This window comes from Poecilia reticulata, linkage group LG10 (genome assembly GCF_000633615.1).
Source record: "Poecilia reticulata strain Guanapo linkage group LG10, Guppy_female_1.0+MT, whole genome shotgun sequence".
Lineage (NCBI taxonomy): Eukaryota > Metazoa > Chordata > Actinopteri > Cyprinodontiformes > Poeciliidae > Poecilia > Poecilia reticulata.
Genome location: NC_024340.1, coordinates 21,784,829 through 21,797,820, shown reverse-complemented (window position 1 = coordinate 21,797,820; position 12,992 = coordinate 21,784,829). Strand labels below are relative to the sequence as shown.

Sequence of the window (12,992 nt, the reverse complement as noted above, 5' to 3'; positions counted from 1 at the left end):
AATTCAAATTTCTTCAGTCAAAATCATTTTATTTTGGCAACTATTGCATAATTTGTGCTTAATATGCTTTAAATGTGTTAAAAGTGCATTCAAATAAAGCTTTGTACATTATTCAATTTGATTTTTATTTTCAAATAAATTATATCTAAAAATATCTGCTGAGTTAACTACTTGAATGATACATACCATAAAATATCAGGTAAATAAAACCGTAAATACCAGGTTACAGCATCTTTTGTATTTGACGTTGTTTAGGAAGCCAGCGGTTTATAGCTTCAACCCTGATCAAATCTCACTTTTACATGAAAACTATTTTAAAAATGTAATGTTAGATTTGCACACAATTACACAAATGCCAACTCATCATTGCTGTTTTTTCTTACATAACTTCATGATTCACTCAGCCTAATAACATCTTATCTTCTTGCAGATAAGTTACAAAACTTTACCTGCCCTGAAACCCCATATTAAGTAACTTTGATGGGACAAAAAAGCTTGTGTCATTTAATGTGCTAAAACCTGAGAACGAAACCTGTATTTTGTTCAGCTTCCATGTAAAAAGTCACATTATTTCAAATTGCATGAGCAGACACCAGAGCAGAGATTTAGGTTAGATGTCATATTTTAGATTTGATTGTTACATAATATCAACAGATATTATTTCACCTTTGTTCATTAATGTGGGTTTTTTTTTTCTTCCTGTGTTTTGTAACACTTTGATATGCACTCATATAATTACTCTCCCATAAAGCCAGTTGATTAAAGTTGCTTGAGATACTTGCATAATTTTGCACATAAAACTGCTGACTAAGGCAAATCTTCAAGAGTGAAGAACATAAACTTTAGCAACTACTGAAAATATCAGATTGTTTTTTACTAAGTCTTTTTTATGATAAGATAAACTTAGCCGACTACACCACAATCCTTTGACATGTAGATGATGCACAGAATAGATGCTAATCATCATCTGCAAGCAGACAGCCTGTTTAAATGTGGGTTTATATAGACTAATATATCATACATTTGCTTGCAAAAGATTTATTAGATTCGTTTTCTTTACACTCTTGTCCCTTAGTGGGGTTGGGAGGGTTGCTGGTGCCCATCTCTAGCTAACGTTCCGGGCGAGAGACGGGGTCACCCTGGACAGGTCGCCAGTCTGTCGCAGTGCAACACAGAGACACACAGGACAAACAACCATGCACACACACACTCACACCTAGGGACAATTTGGAGAGGCCAATTAACCTGACAGTCATGTTTTTGGACTGTGGGAGGAAACCGGAGTACCCTGAGAAAACCCACGCATGCACAGGGAGAACATGCAAACTCCATGCAGAAAGACCGGGGCCAGGAATCAAACCCAGAACCTTCTTGCTGCAAGGCAACAGCTCTACCAACTGCTCCACTGTGCAGCCCTGATCCAGAACATGTTTAAAGACACTTAAATCTCTTTTCTTCCCCATTCTTATCCCTGTTTGAACTTCAGCAAGTTGTCTTCGTCCCATAGATGCAGTGTGGTTGGCTGTTTTGTGTTTCCAAGCAACAAACACATGATTGGTAAATATGTTATGTAGCTGTTACCACCCTCCTCATTTAAAGATCAGATAGAAGAAAAATGTTTTCACACAGGTTTGCACATTTCTCTGACATCTTAATGTTACATCATTGACTTACCTTGAATAAGTTCAAATATCACAGGCGTACTGTCGCAGAAGCTTTTAGGTGTGGTGCTTAATCAATAACCCCCAAAGTAATTTTATTGTATCTGACCCTGGAGATAAAACATGTCAAACTAATAGAAAAAGACTGAACCTGCAGTTTTATGGTCAAGCTATGGTCTTCATCTGCTGGTTGCCTATGAGCAGTTGGTGCCTTTTCATCTGGATCCATTTATGTACAGATAGCACACTGCAGATAGGAGCCCTCCTGTGATTTAATAGCCAGCAGGTTATCACTTTGTCAGGATTTATAAATTCAGGACTCAGTGTTGATCCTCTTCGCTAACTTCTGTTTCAGTTTTAGAAGGCTGATTTATTTATTTACAGTAATCGAAATAAATGTTAATCAGTCAAAAATAGTAGAGGAAAACAATTTCTGTCTTCTAAAACAAAAAAGTTTGAATAATTTATGTTTAGACTTTTTTACACACCTTTACTAAGGAAGCATATGTGTAACCTTTAAAAATGTACTAGTAAAACATTATTAAAGTTTTTATTGTACTTTTTATTTAACCACAAAGGTCAGATTAAGGTCAAGGTCTTATTTACAACTGTGTCATAAAACTACTGACCCTATCCTTCTTCTTTTGAGGTGAAATAAAGGCAACATAATTTGCAGTTGAGATTGGCTGAGAAAAATAATGGAGAATAACTATTCTTGCAAATCAGAGTTAGACACTTTAAAATTAAAAATGTTCCAGTGCAGGGTTGTTTTTCTAAGATGATAGTAACTCAATATCTTTGCATGTCTATTTTTAATAGAAGCTGCTTCTGTGAAACCTATTTGCTGCTAATGTGAGTCCTGCTTGGGACGCAACAGCCTTCATTTTGCGTTTCTAGATTATTTACCTCAGTGATAAGTTTGTTCGTCAACACCTTGACTTTCGTCAGTGGTGGATGAACTCGTGCAACCAAAGTTTTCAAAACTTTGGAACTTCCTTCTAAGTTTTAGAAGATCTTTGGATATTCTTTCAGCTGAATTACTAAATGTAACAACCGTATAGGCCAGTTTTTCTGCCTGATTGGTTTTGCTCTAAGAGCTTAGACATGTTGTCTCTCAGAGGGGTTTTTTTGTTGTTTTTTTGTTTTTGTTTTTGTGCCTTGAGTTGAATTAAATGGCCAATTTGAGTTTATTGTCTCTGTGGCATGACATGTATTGCAGCTCTAGTAACATTCCTGTGCCGGATCCACCCTGTTTCTCCCAGTCAGCAGCTGGGACTGGTAAACACAACTTCTGCTGGAAAAACATGTACTGACAGCCAAGATGCTTTGGAGGTCTTTTCCTACAAAGGCTGGTTTTCCAATAAAACTCTGAAAAAATGGCTTAAATAGTTTTGGGCGTCCACAACGTTTATGTCCATCTTGTGAAGATAATTAAAAACAAAACTTTATTCTCTTGATTGGAGAGAAATTCACATAAAAGCCACATGTTTATCTGTGAGAGAAGCTCTATCTACCTATAGGTGCAGAAAAATAACTTGCTTAGCTCATTGCAGAAGGAAACAATTAAAATCAAGAGTAAAACCGAACTGTTTGGTGAAAGACGAGAAAAACAAACTCATTAAAGTGACAGTAATGAAAAGAACAGATTGTACCATAAGTTTTTAGCTGTACTTAAAATCTACATGAATCCAGAGGATTGTTTTCACAAACATTTCAGAGGGAAAAATGTGTGTAAGTTTCCGGTTAAAATTATTCACTCCGCTGTCAGATTTAGCTTTGAAATAATTTTATTCAACCAAGAAACTTGTTTGTGTTAGGAAATGAGAGCGTCGTCTTTCAAAGGATAACAAAACTATGTAAAGGGAGTGTCAACTAATAAAGCTTAAACAGCTTATAGGTTTATTTTTGTACTATTTGTTAAACAGAACACTTTTTTTCAAGTCAGTTCTATCAAGGTTTTTCCGGTCATTTTAGGGTTGTTAATTCATTTTGTTGCAGTGTATTCTGTAGCTTTCAACATGCAGTCATTTTAAAGGACAATAAAGAAAAACATCTTGACTCAACACGCAAAAAATAATAATTTTTACAAGTTCTTTCTGCAGTGGAATCTAATCAGCCTACTGATTGTATTTATGACAGCTGATTAGAGATAAAAGCTGAAGGGATACTTCAACCTTATGTTAATAATTCCCCCCAGATATTCAGACCTACACATGAAGAGCGATGCGGCTCAAAGCAGATAATGAGCTGTAGTGACGACAAAACATTTTAATCTGATCAGCCCAAAACTGATAACTGATTAAGTGACGTCTAAATAAATTTCTTGTCTAGTTCATCCCATGTTTTTATTGTTTCGGTTTCATGTTGAGATTTTGTGCACGACTGTATTGTGGTGTAAAATTTTGAAAGAAAAAAAAAAAGATGTTTAAAAACGGGAGGTTTTAGCTTTGAATACCTGCTTAAGTTTAACAGCCTATAATTTTTCGAATCAAATTTTAGGTTTTTATTATAATTTAAATTTATTATGAATACTTTATTTTATTACAAGATAGCAATAAAGTGATCAATAGCCAATAAAAAAGGAAATACAACTTACCTTCTTTGCAACAACAAGTGATGAGCAGGAGCTCTGAGAAGTACATTTGAAAAACACTGGAAGTAAAAATAAAACAACAAAACGAAAAAGATACAAACATAAACAATTTTACCGATTTTCTACTTCTAAATGATCAACTTTAAGTTTGTAAATGTATTTGGCATTATTCACTAATATTTTTCATACATGTTTGACAAATATGTGAGGTTTTGTATTCATTTAACAGATTTAAAATATAAATTATGTTTTTGTGTGGTGGGGGGTTATGTAATCAAAGCAAACAATAATCACTCTAAGGAATAAAACTGAGTTACAGATGATCACAGTTATCAATAATTAGTACATTTAGGTGTTTATGACTGTGTCTTTAAATACTCATTGAACATTTTTTACATTTTGACACAATCTTTGGTGTGCTTTATTAGAATTTTATGTGTTAGACAAAGTAGCACAATTACATGAATTACAAGTAAAAGATTATTTTCAAATAAACCGTTTAAAAAATCTGAAATGTGTGGTGTGCATTTGTATTCAGGTTCCTTTATTTTTCTATTTTGATATTCTTTATTTTCTTTTCAACTTCACATAAAATACCAGTGAAATACACTGATCTCTGCGATTGTAAGATATTTTTTTAAAGAACCATGAATGCTTTTCCTCTCTTTTGTATCAGTTTTTTCTGACTGTTACAATGTTGTTTCAGCAGCTGAAAGAACAACTTGGAATAAATAATTTCATTAGAGCAGAAATAATTTAGGACTGAATTTGATCTGTGAATAGATGATTGGATTTGACTGGCATGATACTGGATCAATCTAAATTTGGTCAGCTTAGAGTTTGTTTATACTTTTGTATTATTAAAACTTTTAATGAAACTGTCCTTGAATTAAATTAAACCGGGTTTAATTAATAAAACAGAAGAACTTTATTATCTGTCCCAACAACTAATGGCAGAAAATCTTGTTTGACAAGGGCTCCATCTACAGGTATTTTCACAAATTACTCAAACTCCTTAATAAATACAACTAAAAAGCACATTACCCCTTGCGTAAGGTTAAAACAAACAAACTTTATTGTTTTATTTTATTTTACTTTGTAAAATTTGAAGGACTTGCTTAAATCTTTCCAATGGTTTATCCTTAACAACATAAACAAAAAAACTTTGCTTTAACACATTGCGATATTTCTTTTATCCTTATTTAGAGTCTAAAGAGGGTTTATTGTGAGGAGAGTTGGAAAATGTAATAAATTAAACTAACGGTAACAGTTGACTTTTATTTTAGTAGCTCAACTGTTTTCGCTCGTTCGCTGTGACGTAACTTCCGGCCGCCAACACCGACTGACTTTTTTTCGCGGTAAAATGAAATTGGCTTGCTTGTTATGTTGATCAGATCGATTCATAGCGTATGGTTGAGTTTTTCAGGTGTTTTCACATTAATCGCGGCGCTGGTTTTGGTATGAAGCGGGCGGAAAGCTAACATTTAGCCGTTAACGGACCGTCGCAACATTTGGATCAACTGATCAACAGAACTCAAGCTTTATTTGATTAAATACAGAAACAATGGCGCTAGTAACCACGGACAACTTAAAGGCAGAGCTGAAAACCTTCGAGATTGCCTGCAAAGATGACTCTGTCCTCGACAAGAGTGAGTGTTTTACCTTCTGTAGTCCTTTATTAAGTCACATTTGTTGTTCTCTGTGCGCCTGCTCATGTCTCTTATGCTGACTTGTAAATATTTACAGGAATGCATCCATTGCGTGTCTGTACTTACTGAACTTTTTCATATATGGCAGCGTTACATCCATACACCTCCCTGTTTTCTTTACATTTTAGATGCAGGCTTGATATTGAAACTGATACTAGCTTCCCTGTTCCTCCTGATAAAATCATCCCTCAGCATCATTCTGCCACTGTCATGTTATAGGAATGGTGTGTTGAGGGTGATGTGCAGTGTTGGTTTCCAGCTGCTTGTGGCAACAGTCATCAACAGTGTCTTTCTTTTTGCCACTCTTCCACAAAGGCCAGACTTAATCTGGATTTAATCTGAGATTAAATTACTCACTGTTTAATTATTATAAATCCTGAAATACATTTGCCTCACATATGTGTTAGTTTGTCATGTAAAATGACAACAACAAAAAATGTTCTGGAGTTTGTGTTTGTAATTTAAAGGGTTATAAATACTTTTGTAAGGACTTTGGACTGTTTCATTGTTTCTGTCCCGCAGTGGTTGAACTGTGCATCTGCAACAGGCTAGACACAGATCAGGTGCTGCTTGAGTGGCTTGCCTACAGTACTACAAAGGATGGACTAGAGCTCACCCTGAACAACCTGGAGCACTTTCAGCATGAGGTAACAAAACATTTATGTTGAGTGGACTAAACTTGTATTGAGTTTTTCCATTAACACCAGCCACTCAAAGGGCTTCCACACTAAGATCCACCCAGCTGAACTTAGTTTCATTCACCAAATTATCTTAAATCCTTTGATTCAATTCAATTGGTGATGCTGTGGGCCTCCGATTAAAGACTGTTGCTTATGACGATAGCTTGATTAGCTTCATGTGTGAACAGGGTTGTGTTTGGATTTGTTGGCGTTATCTTAACACACGGTGTTTCTGCAACTTTTAATTTATTTTTCTTCTCAGGTTTTGAACAAGAAGAGTAAATCCAAATCGAGCTCCTGGAAAGACGAGAGTTATTACCGAACCAGAGACATTCATTCGTTGGAGGAACTGTATCCTCTAAGGCGATCGCTCAATAAGAAAAAATGTGATTCATAATGTTTTTGTAAAGTCCAGCTGGGTGCGACTGCAGACCTTGACAAACCTTTTTCCCCAGAATAAAAGCTGAAGAAGAGGAGGAGAATCTCTTAGACTCTTACTCCACTCCCGGGAAGGTACGCTGTCACCGCTTTGCCGTCCGTGGAGTACTGCTCGTCTGAGTTCAAGTTCAAAATAAAACATTTAGATGAATTTGCTCAGTTCTGTTGGTTGATGTCTTACAGAGCTCTCAGAAACGAGTGCTCTCCACTCCAGAGCATCCTCAGTCCAAACGGACCACCGCTCTGCTGACCAGTCCGGGTCTGCTGCTGTCTCCAGCTAACTTTTCCCCCAGGTATTAACCTGAAACACCTCTGGTCTGTATTTAGAGATGTTATTTTGTCATTTATACTTTTTCAAAGACTTGCAAAGTGCATCTTTACTCTCTGTTTTTTTTTTATTATTATTATTATTATTTATTTACTTATGAAACACCGTGAGGTGATGTCACTAAGAAATCTTTTAAATATAGAAAGTATTGTTTAACAACAAGTCTCTGTATTTTCTTCCACAGTGTGACGCCTTCACAGAAGTACAGCCAGCGAAGCGGTAAGGGGGAGGTGGTGGTTTCGTTTGGAGCCGTGCAGGGCGCGCGCTGGACGGGCCGGCAGGACCCGGGCGCAGACGTCCAGGTGAATCTTCTGGAGCAGCCCGACGAATCCCTCCGCAGCGGCTACAAATACATGTTCCAAAGGCTGCGGGACGTTCGAAATGGTACACAGCAGTTCCACAAATTTATTCTGAAAGTCTTGCTCGTCATTGTTTCTAATTATAAATTGATTTTACAATTACAATCTGTGTCGTTCAGTCACACAACCATCAACGTTTTTCCCTTCATGCCTTCGTTTTCTTGTTTTTGTCCTCCAGTTTTGTCAGAGAAGATTGAAGAGATTGGAGAAAAGCTGAGGTCTCGCTTCAGCATCGAGGAGTTTTCAGCCGTCTCTCTGCCTGCTCAGGTTCATTGTTTTTAAATCAACCAGCAAAACTACATTAATAGATTATTTTCATACAGTAAGATGCAAAATAAAGTGCCACAGAAGTTCAAAACTTAAACACAGATGAAATTTAAAATTTAAATAATTTTACAAAATCTGCTCAAATTCAAATAAAAATACCTACAGACATAAGAGATGGTGTGATGAATCCAAATATCTGTGTAAAAGATTTTGGCCACCTCTGATTTCTTTGTCTTCTTACAGAACTGCCAGACTCTCTCATTATGGGATGTATTGATCAATAGTTTACTGTATTGATCAATAGTTTACTTTTTTAAAATATATGAATAACATTTTTAAGTAGTTCCTTGAGCTAAATTCCAGAAGTTAAGCAACTTTGTGACAAGAAACAGTTTGATTTACCTTAAAAATGTCCACTCAGTGAATCTGAGGAGGCTTCATAATAATCTTTTCACTCTGTAGAAAGGAGGCAGACATCAGGTCAGTCTGAGCCTCTCATTTCTTCCAGAGTTAAATTGTTCTGCAAACATCAAACAAACATAGAAGTCCTCATTTATTGACCGTTTACATCACCAGAAACTGATGTTTTCTGCAGATTGCCAGACGCATCAGTTCAGATGCAGGATTATCCTCAAATCCCATCAAGTCCCAGATTGTATGCACATGTGAAATAATAGTAATAATAACTAATTAGGGATTTTTTTTGTCTTCATTTATTACCTCTGAAGATTAGTAAGCTTGATTGCATAACCTAAATATTGTCAGAAAATAGTACAGTTGCTTTATTGGACAACTTTTATCTTCTGAATTAGCTGTAAAATCATTCTGAATGTCTAGTGAAGACATTTACTTGTTTTATCTTTTATCTTTTTAGTCCATATTATTCTACTGTTGTCAGGCTATTTTTGTCCACATTTTAAACTCCTTCACTGGAGCTTTATGAGTTGCAGCCTAACATGATCTGCTTCAAAGCCCTTTATTTGTAATAGTGATGATGATGATGATGACTGTCTGCTTCGTTGTTTCTGCTCGTCTCCTCCAGGACAGCATCACTGTGTTGGGTCAGATTTGCTGCGACAGCAACGGCAAACTGAATGCCCAGTCGGTTCTGCTGGAGGCGGGACCAGAGCACGGCGGCCAGCTGGTGCCCGTCGACCTGTCTGAGCTCAAACAGTATTCTCTGTTTCCTGGTCAGGTGAGCCGAACACGAAGCTTCCGTTAAAGCTGAAGTGCAGCTGCGGTGAGCGGTGGTTTCTCCTTTGCCTCTGCGCTGAGGTCAGTGTGCAGCAGGTTATATGGCCACCCAGAGAAACAGAGCATGCCAAGGAGGTGGGCTGGAGGCGAACCCACCGTCTGACCGAGAACTCTGACAGTCAAACAGCAATTCTTCTTCTTGTTCTTCTTGTTCTTATTATTCTTATTCTTATTCATGAACATCTACCTACAAATGTCCAGGCATCCATCAGGCTGGAAAAATCTGAGATTTTATTTACGTTTTTTCCAAGTCTAGAGAAGTTTAGAAAAACAAAATGGAGTAAAAATATCTACTAATGTTCCTGGACTTTATTCCCATACATTTTGCTGTCCGTCCGTCCGTCTGGTGCACCAGTTTGTCCAAAATCAGTTCATCCGTCCAACATCCATGTGTTTTTCTTAATCCATCCATCTGTAAATCCGTTTGTTGATCATCACTCTTTATCCATCTCTCTCTCTCTCAGGTGGTGCTGATGGAGGGAATGAACACAACAGGAAGAAAGCTTGTGGCCTCCAAGCTTTATGAGGTCAGGTGCTCATTTTGCTCTTTCCTCTGTTTATTGTTGTGAGCCGTTGGCGCGTCCTGCATCAACTCTGTGTTTGTTTAGGGCGATCCTCTTCCTTTTCACTCCACCGGCGCAAAAATGGAGAACATTGAAGGTAATTAGTTTTCCGTAGAAACTCATAGATTCCTGTTTATTCATCATCTGTGAGAAAAAAGTGGTTTTCCTCTTTACTCCTCATCTCGCTCAGTGGCGGAGCCGTTGAACATTCTTGTGGCCTGTGGACCATACACGCCCTCTGACAGCCTGACCTTTGACCCTCTGATAGACCTGATCAATGTCATTGTCAGGGATCGTCCTGACGTCTGCCTGCTGGTAAGCCTGTCAGATGCTGACTCATCAGTGTGAAGGAAGAGCTTCTCAGTGTGTTTTGTGCAGTCTGGATGTTTGGTGAGCAGCGTGTCCTTTTATTCTTCTTCTCTTCTCTAGTTTGGTCCTTTTGTGGATTCCAAACATGAACAGATCGAGGTACGATTCGTTTTCGCTCCGTGTTTAAAGACAGCAAGACGTTTTTAGAGCAGCATAGTTTGATGCCCAGCTGTTTGTCTCACAGAAAGCCAAGGTGACTGAGACGTTTGAGACAATTTTCTACCGCTGCATCGACAGCATTGTGGATGGAACCAGAAGGTGCGCTACGACTCCGCTGTTTATGTCCCCAGTGGACGTTTGAAACGAAAACACGTTCTGCATAACTCAGTGCTGAGCCCAAATCTGGAATGTTCTTGTTTTTTCTTCTGTGAAGTGTCGGCTGTCACCTGGTGTTCGTCCCGGCCCAGAGAGACGTCCACCACGAATTCATCTACCCACAGCCTCCCTTCACCCTGCCGAACCTCAGCAAGGACCAGACCCAGGCCCAGGTCACTCTCACACACACACACACACACACACACGCACACAGAATAGATGGTCTGCTCCTGGTAGACTCAGCACATACAACAAGTGTAAATCAATCCCTCCAGAAAGCTGTGATGCTGCAAATTCCCTCATCATTTGCTAAATTTTCACAGGTCATCGCAACTTTTCCCCAAATCTGACCAATCGCCTTAACGTTTTCTACATTTCCTTCTTTTTCTGACCAATCACCCCATCCCCTTCTAATTTTAACTTCCTGTTTTTCCTGAAAGCCAAACCCACAAGATGAAAGAATGTGTGACTCTAAGCGCAAACATTTGCCTTTTTCTTTTTTGCTAAAACCATTTTTGGTTCTTTTGAGTTGATTTGTTTCTACTGTTCATGTTAACTTGAATGACAAATTTATAAATTTTCTTTTGCATGCTAATGACTCCTCAGAACTCGATTTTATTTGTATTACGGGGAAAATTTCAAGAAGATACTTGACTTTTCTGTAAGACTGTGTTATGGTAAAAAATAAAGTTAAAAAAACTCACCACTTTACCACAACCGTTTGAAAACGGTGCCACAAAGTCAGTCATTTTAGGCTGCAGTAATCACAAAAACACAACATCCTGGAGGGATTGCTGATTATAAATATTCCACCTGAGGCGAACTATGTAGTTTTTTCTAACCGGATCCTCTAAAAGGAATCAGTTTATACAAGCAGGTGAACCGAGACTCTCCTCTCAGCTCTCGTTCTGATGGTTCTCCGATGTTTAACGTGTTTGTGCAGCGGGTCACCCTGGTTCCTGACCCCTGCACCCTGCTGATCGACGGAGTGACTTTTGGCCTGACGTCTTCTGACATCCTGTTCCACATGGGAGCAGAGGAGATCAGCTGGTGAGGAAACGTTCACAGATGACAGAAGCCTTTCTTTCCGCTCCCTGTCAACTCAGTTTAATAACTGTAGCTATGCGGTGTTGCAGCGGCACTAGTTCGGACCGATTCTCCCGCATCCTAAACCACATGCTGACTCAGAGAAGGTACATGTCATCCAAGTCTTCCTTTTTTTGTTTTTCCTGTAATCACGTCGAGAAGTACTAATGTCCGTCTCTTCCTGAAGTTTCTACCCCCTGTACCCACCGGCCGAGGAGGTGAACATGGATTACGAGAAGTTCCAGATTCACGGTCAGATGTTGGTCACACCAGATATTCTCGTCGTTCCCTCTGAGCTGCGTTACTTCGTGAAGGTAGAAACATTTCGAAATCGTTTCAAAAACTGGATCAAATGTCCGCTTGACCATGTTTTTAATATTTTAACTCCCCCCTTCCTCCTCGCATCGTCAGGATGTGGCAGGTTGCGTGTGCGTGAATCCTGGACGGCTCACCAAAGGCCAGGTGGGAGGAACGTACGGCAGGCTGCTCATCCAACGCAGCGCTGCACCCGAAGACGGCAAGCGAGAGAGCCCATGTTTAACCGCTCAGGTTGTGAAAATATGATATAATAAAGATTCAAGTTGTTACGAACATGTAAAACGAGCTGAGTCATCTACAAGTTTTCTGTTTTTCTTACCAGGATTTTAAAAGCATTTGTTTCCTGGTGAAATCCTAATGGTCTACTTTTATATTCCAAAAATATTTAAAGGGCTGTTTTCAGAAACGCAGCAGAAATAAATTAAATTCTTTTTTTCTTCTTTTTTTACAGTTTTTGTTCTGTCCTGAATGTTTCTTTAAAGCTTTATCTCAACAATCACTTCTGCCCTGTGTGCTGATTCAACAAAAATTTTCTTTGGATCATTTATGATTTTGTTTTTTACTGTGTTTTCTGTTGGTGGTTGAAATTAATTTATCCTAATTAGGGCTGTAACGATTCCTCAAATGACCTGAGTACCTCGATTATTAAAATCCCTCAAGAATAATTTATCTGTCTCGAAGCTTCGTTGAATTATGTTTTATTTAGCGCACCGTGTTCCGCCCCGGTATTACTTGTGGTGGGCAGCGCTGTCACTTCCGCCTACGAGTTATTGCTACTTGGTAGCGGCGTGACGTTGAATTTTCCGGTGTTTCACCTGGTTTTGGGGGAAAAATGAGCATCACCAAACTGTGTGGCGTGATGCTGGGAGTACAACTCGATTACTAAAATATTGTTTTACAACGGCGCCAATCCTAATTAAGTTCTACTTTAATGAAAAGCAGATTTCAAATAAATCAGCATTTCACAAACATTGCCATTAACATTTTTTTTATCTATCAAAATTGTTTTGTTTTATTTTGCTGAGATGTGTGCACAGTGAATTTATGCTGAG

The 12,992-nt window shown here is 38.3% G+C and overlaps 1 protein-coding gene across 1 annotated transcript; it reads left to right on the top strand.

Moving 5' to 3' along the window:
- The first annotated feature begins 5,549 nt into the window (after positions 1-5,549).
- On the top strand, positions 5,550-12,230 carry pola2 (polymerase (DNA directed), alpha 2). The gene is made up of 18 exons (XM_008420393.2): positions 5,550-5,903; positions 6,486-6,610; positions 6,906-6,994; positions 7,099-7,156; positions 7,265-7,374; positions 7,594-7,793; positions 7,947-8,035; positions 9,078-9,230; positions 9,754-9,816; positions 9,898-9,949; positions 10,043-10,167; positions 10,282-10,320; positions 10,406-10,479; positions 10,595-10,709; positions 11,480-11,586; positions 11,673-11,729; positions 11,810-11,936; positions 12,034-12,230. The coding sequence occupies exons 1-18, from the start codon at positions 5,819-5,821 to the stop codon at positions 12,184-12,186; spliced, it is 1,821 nt and encodes a 606-aa protein (XP_008418615.1). The 5' UTR covers positions 5,550-5,818; the 3' UTR covers positions 12,187-12,230.
- The last annotated feature ends 762 nt before the right edge of the window (positions 12,231-12,992 follow it).

Coding starts and splice junctions, on each gene's coding strand:
- pola2 (XM_008420393.2), top strand. CDS start 5,819: ATGGCGCTAGTAACCACGGACAACTTAAAGGCAGAGCTGAAAACCTTC. Junction 9,231..9,753: donor ATTCTCTGTTTCCTGGTCAG/GTGAGCCGAACA, acceptor TCTCTCTCTCAG/GTGGTGCTGATGGAGGGAAT. Junction 11,730..11,809: donor CACATGCTGACTCAGAGAAG/GTACATGTCATC, acceptor CTCTTCCTGAAG/TTTCTACCCCCTGTACCCAC.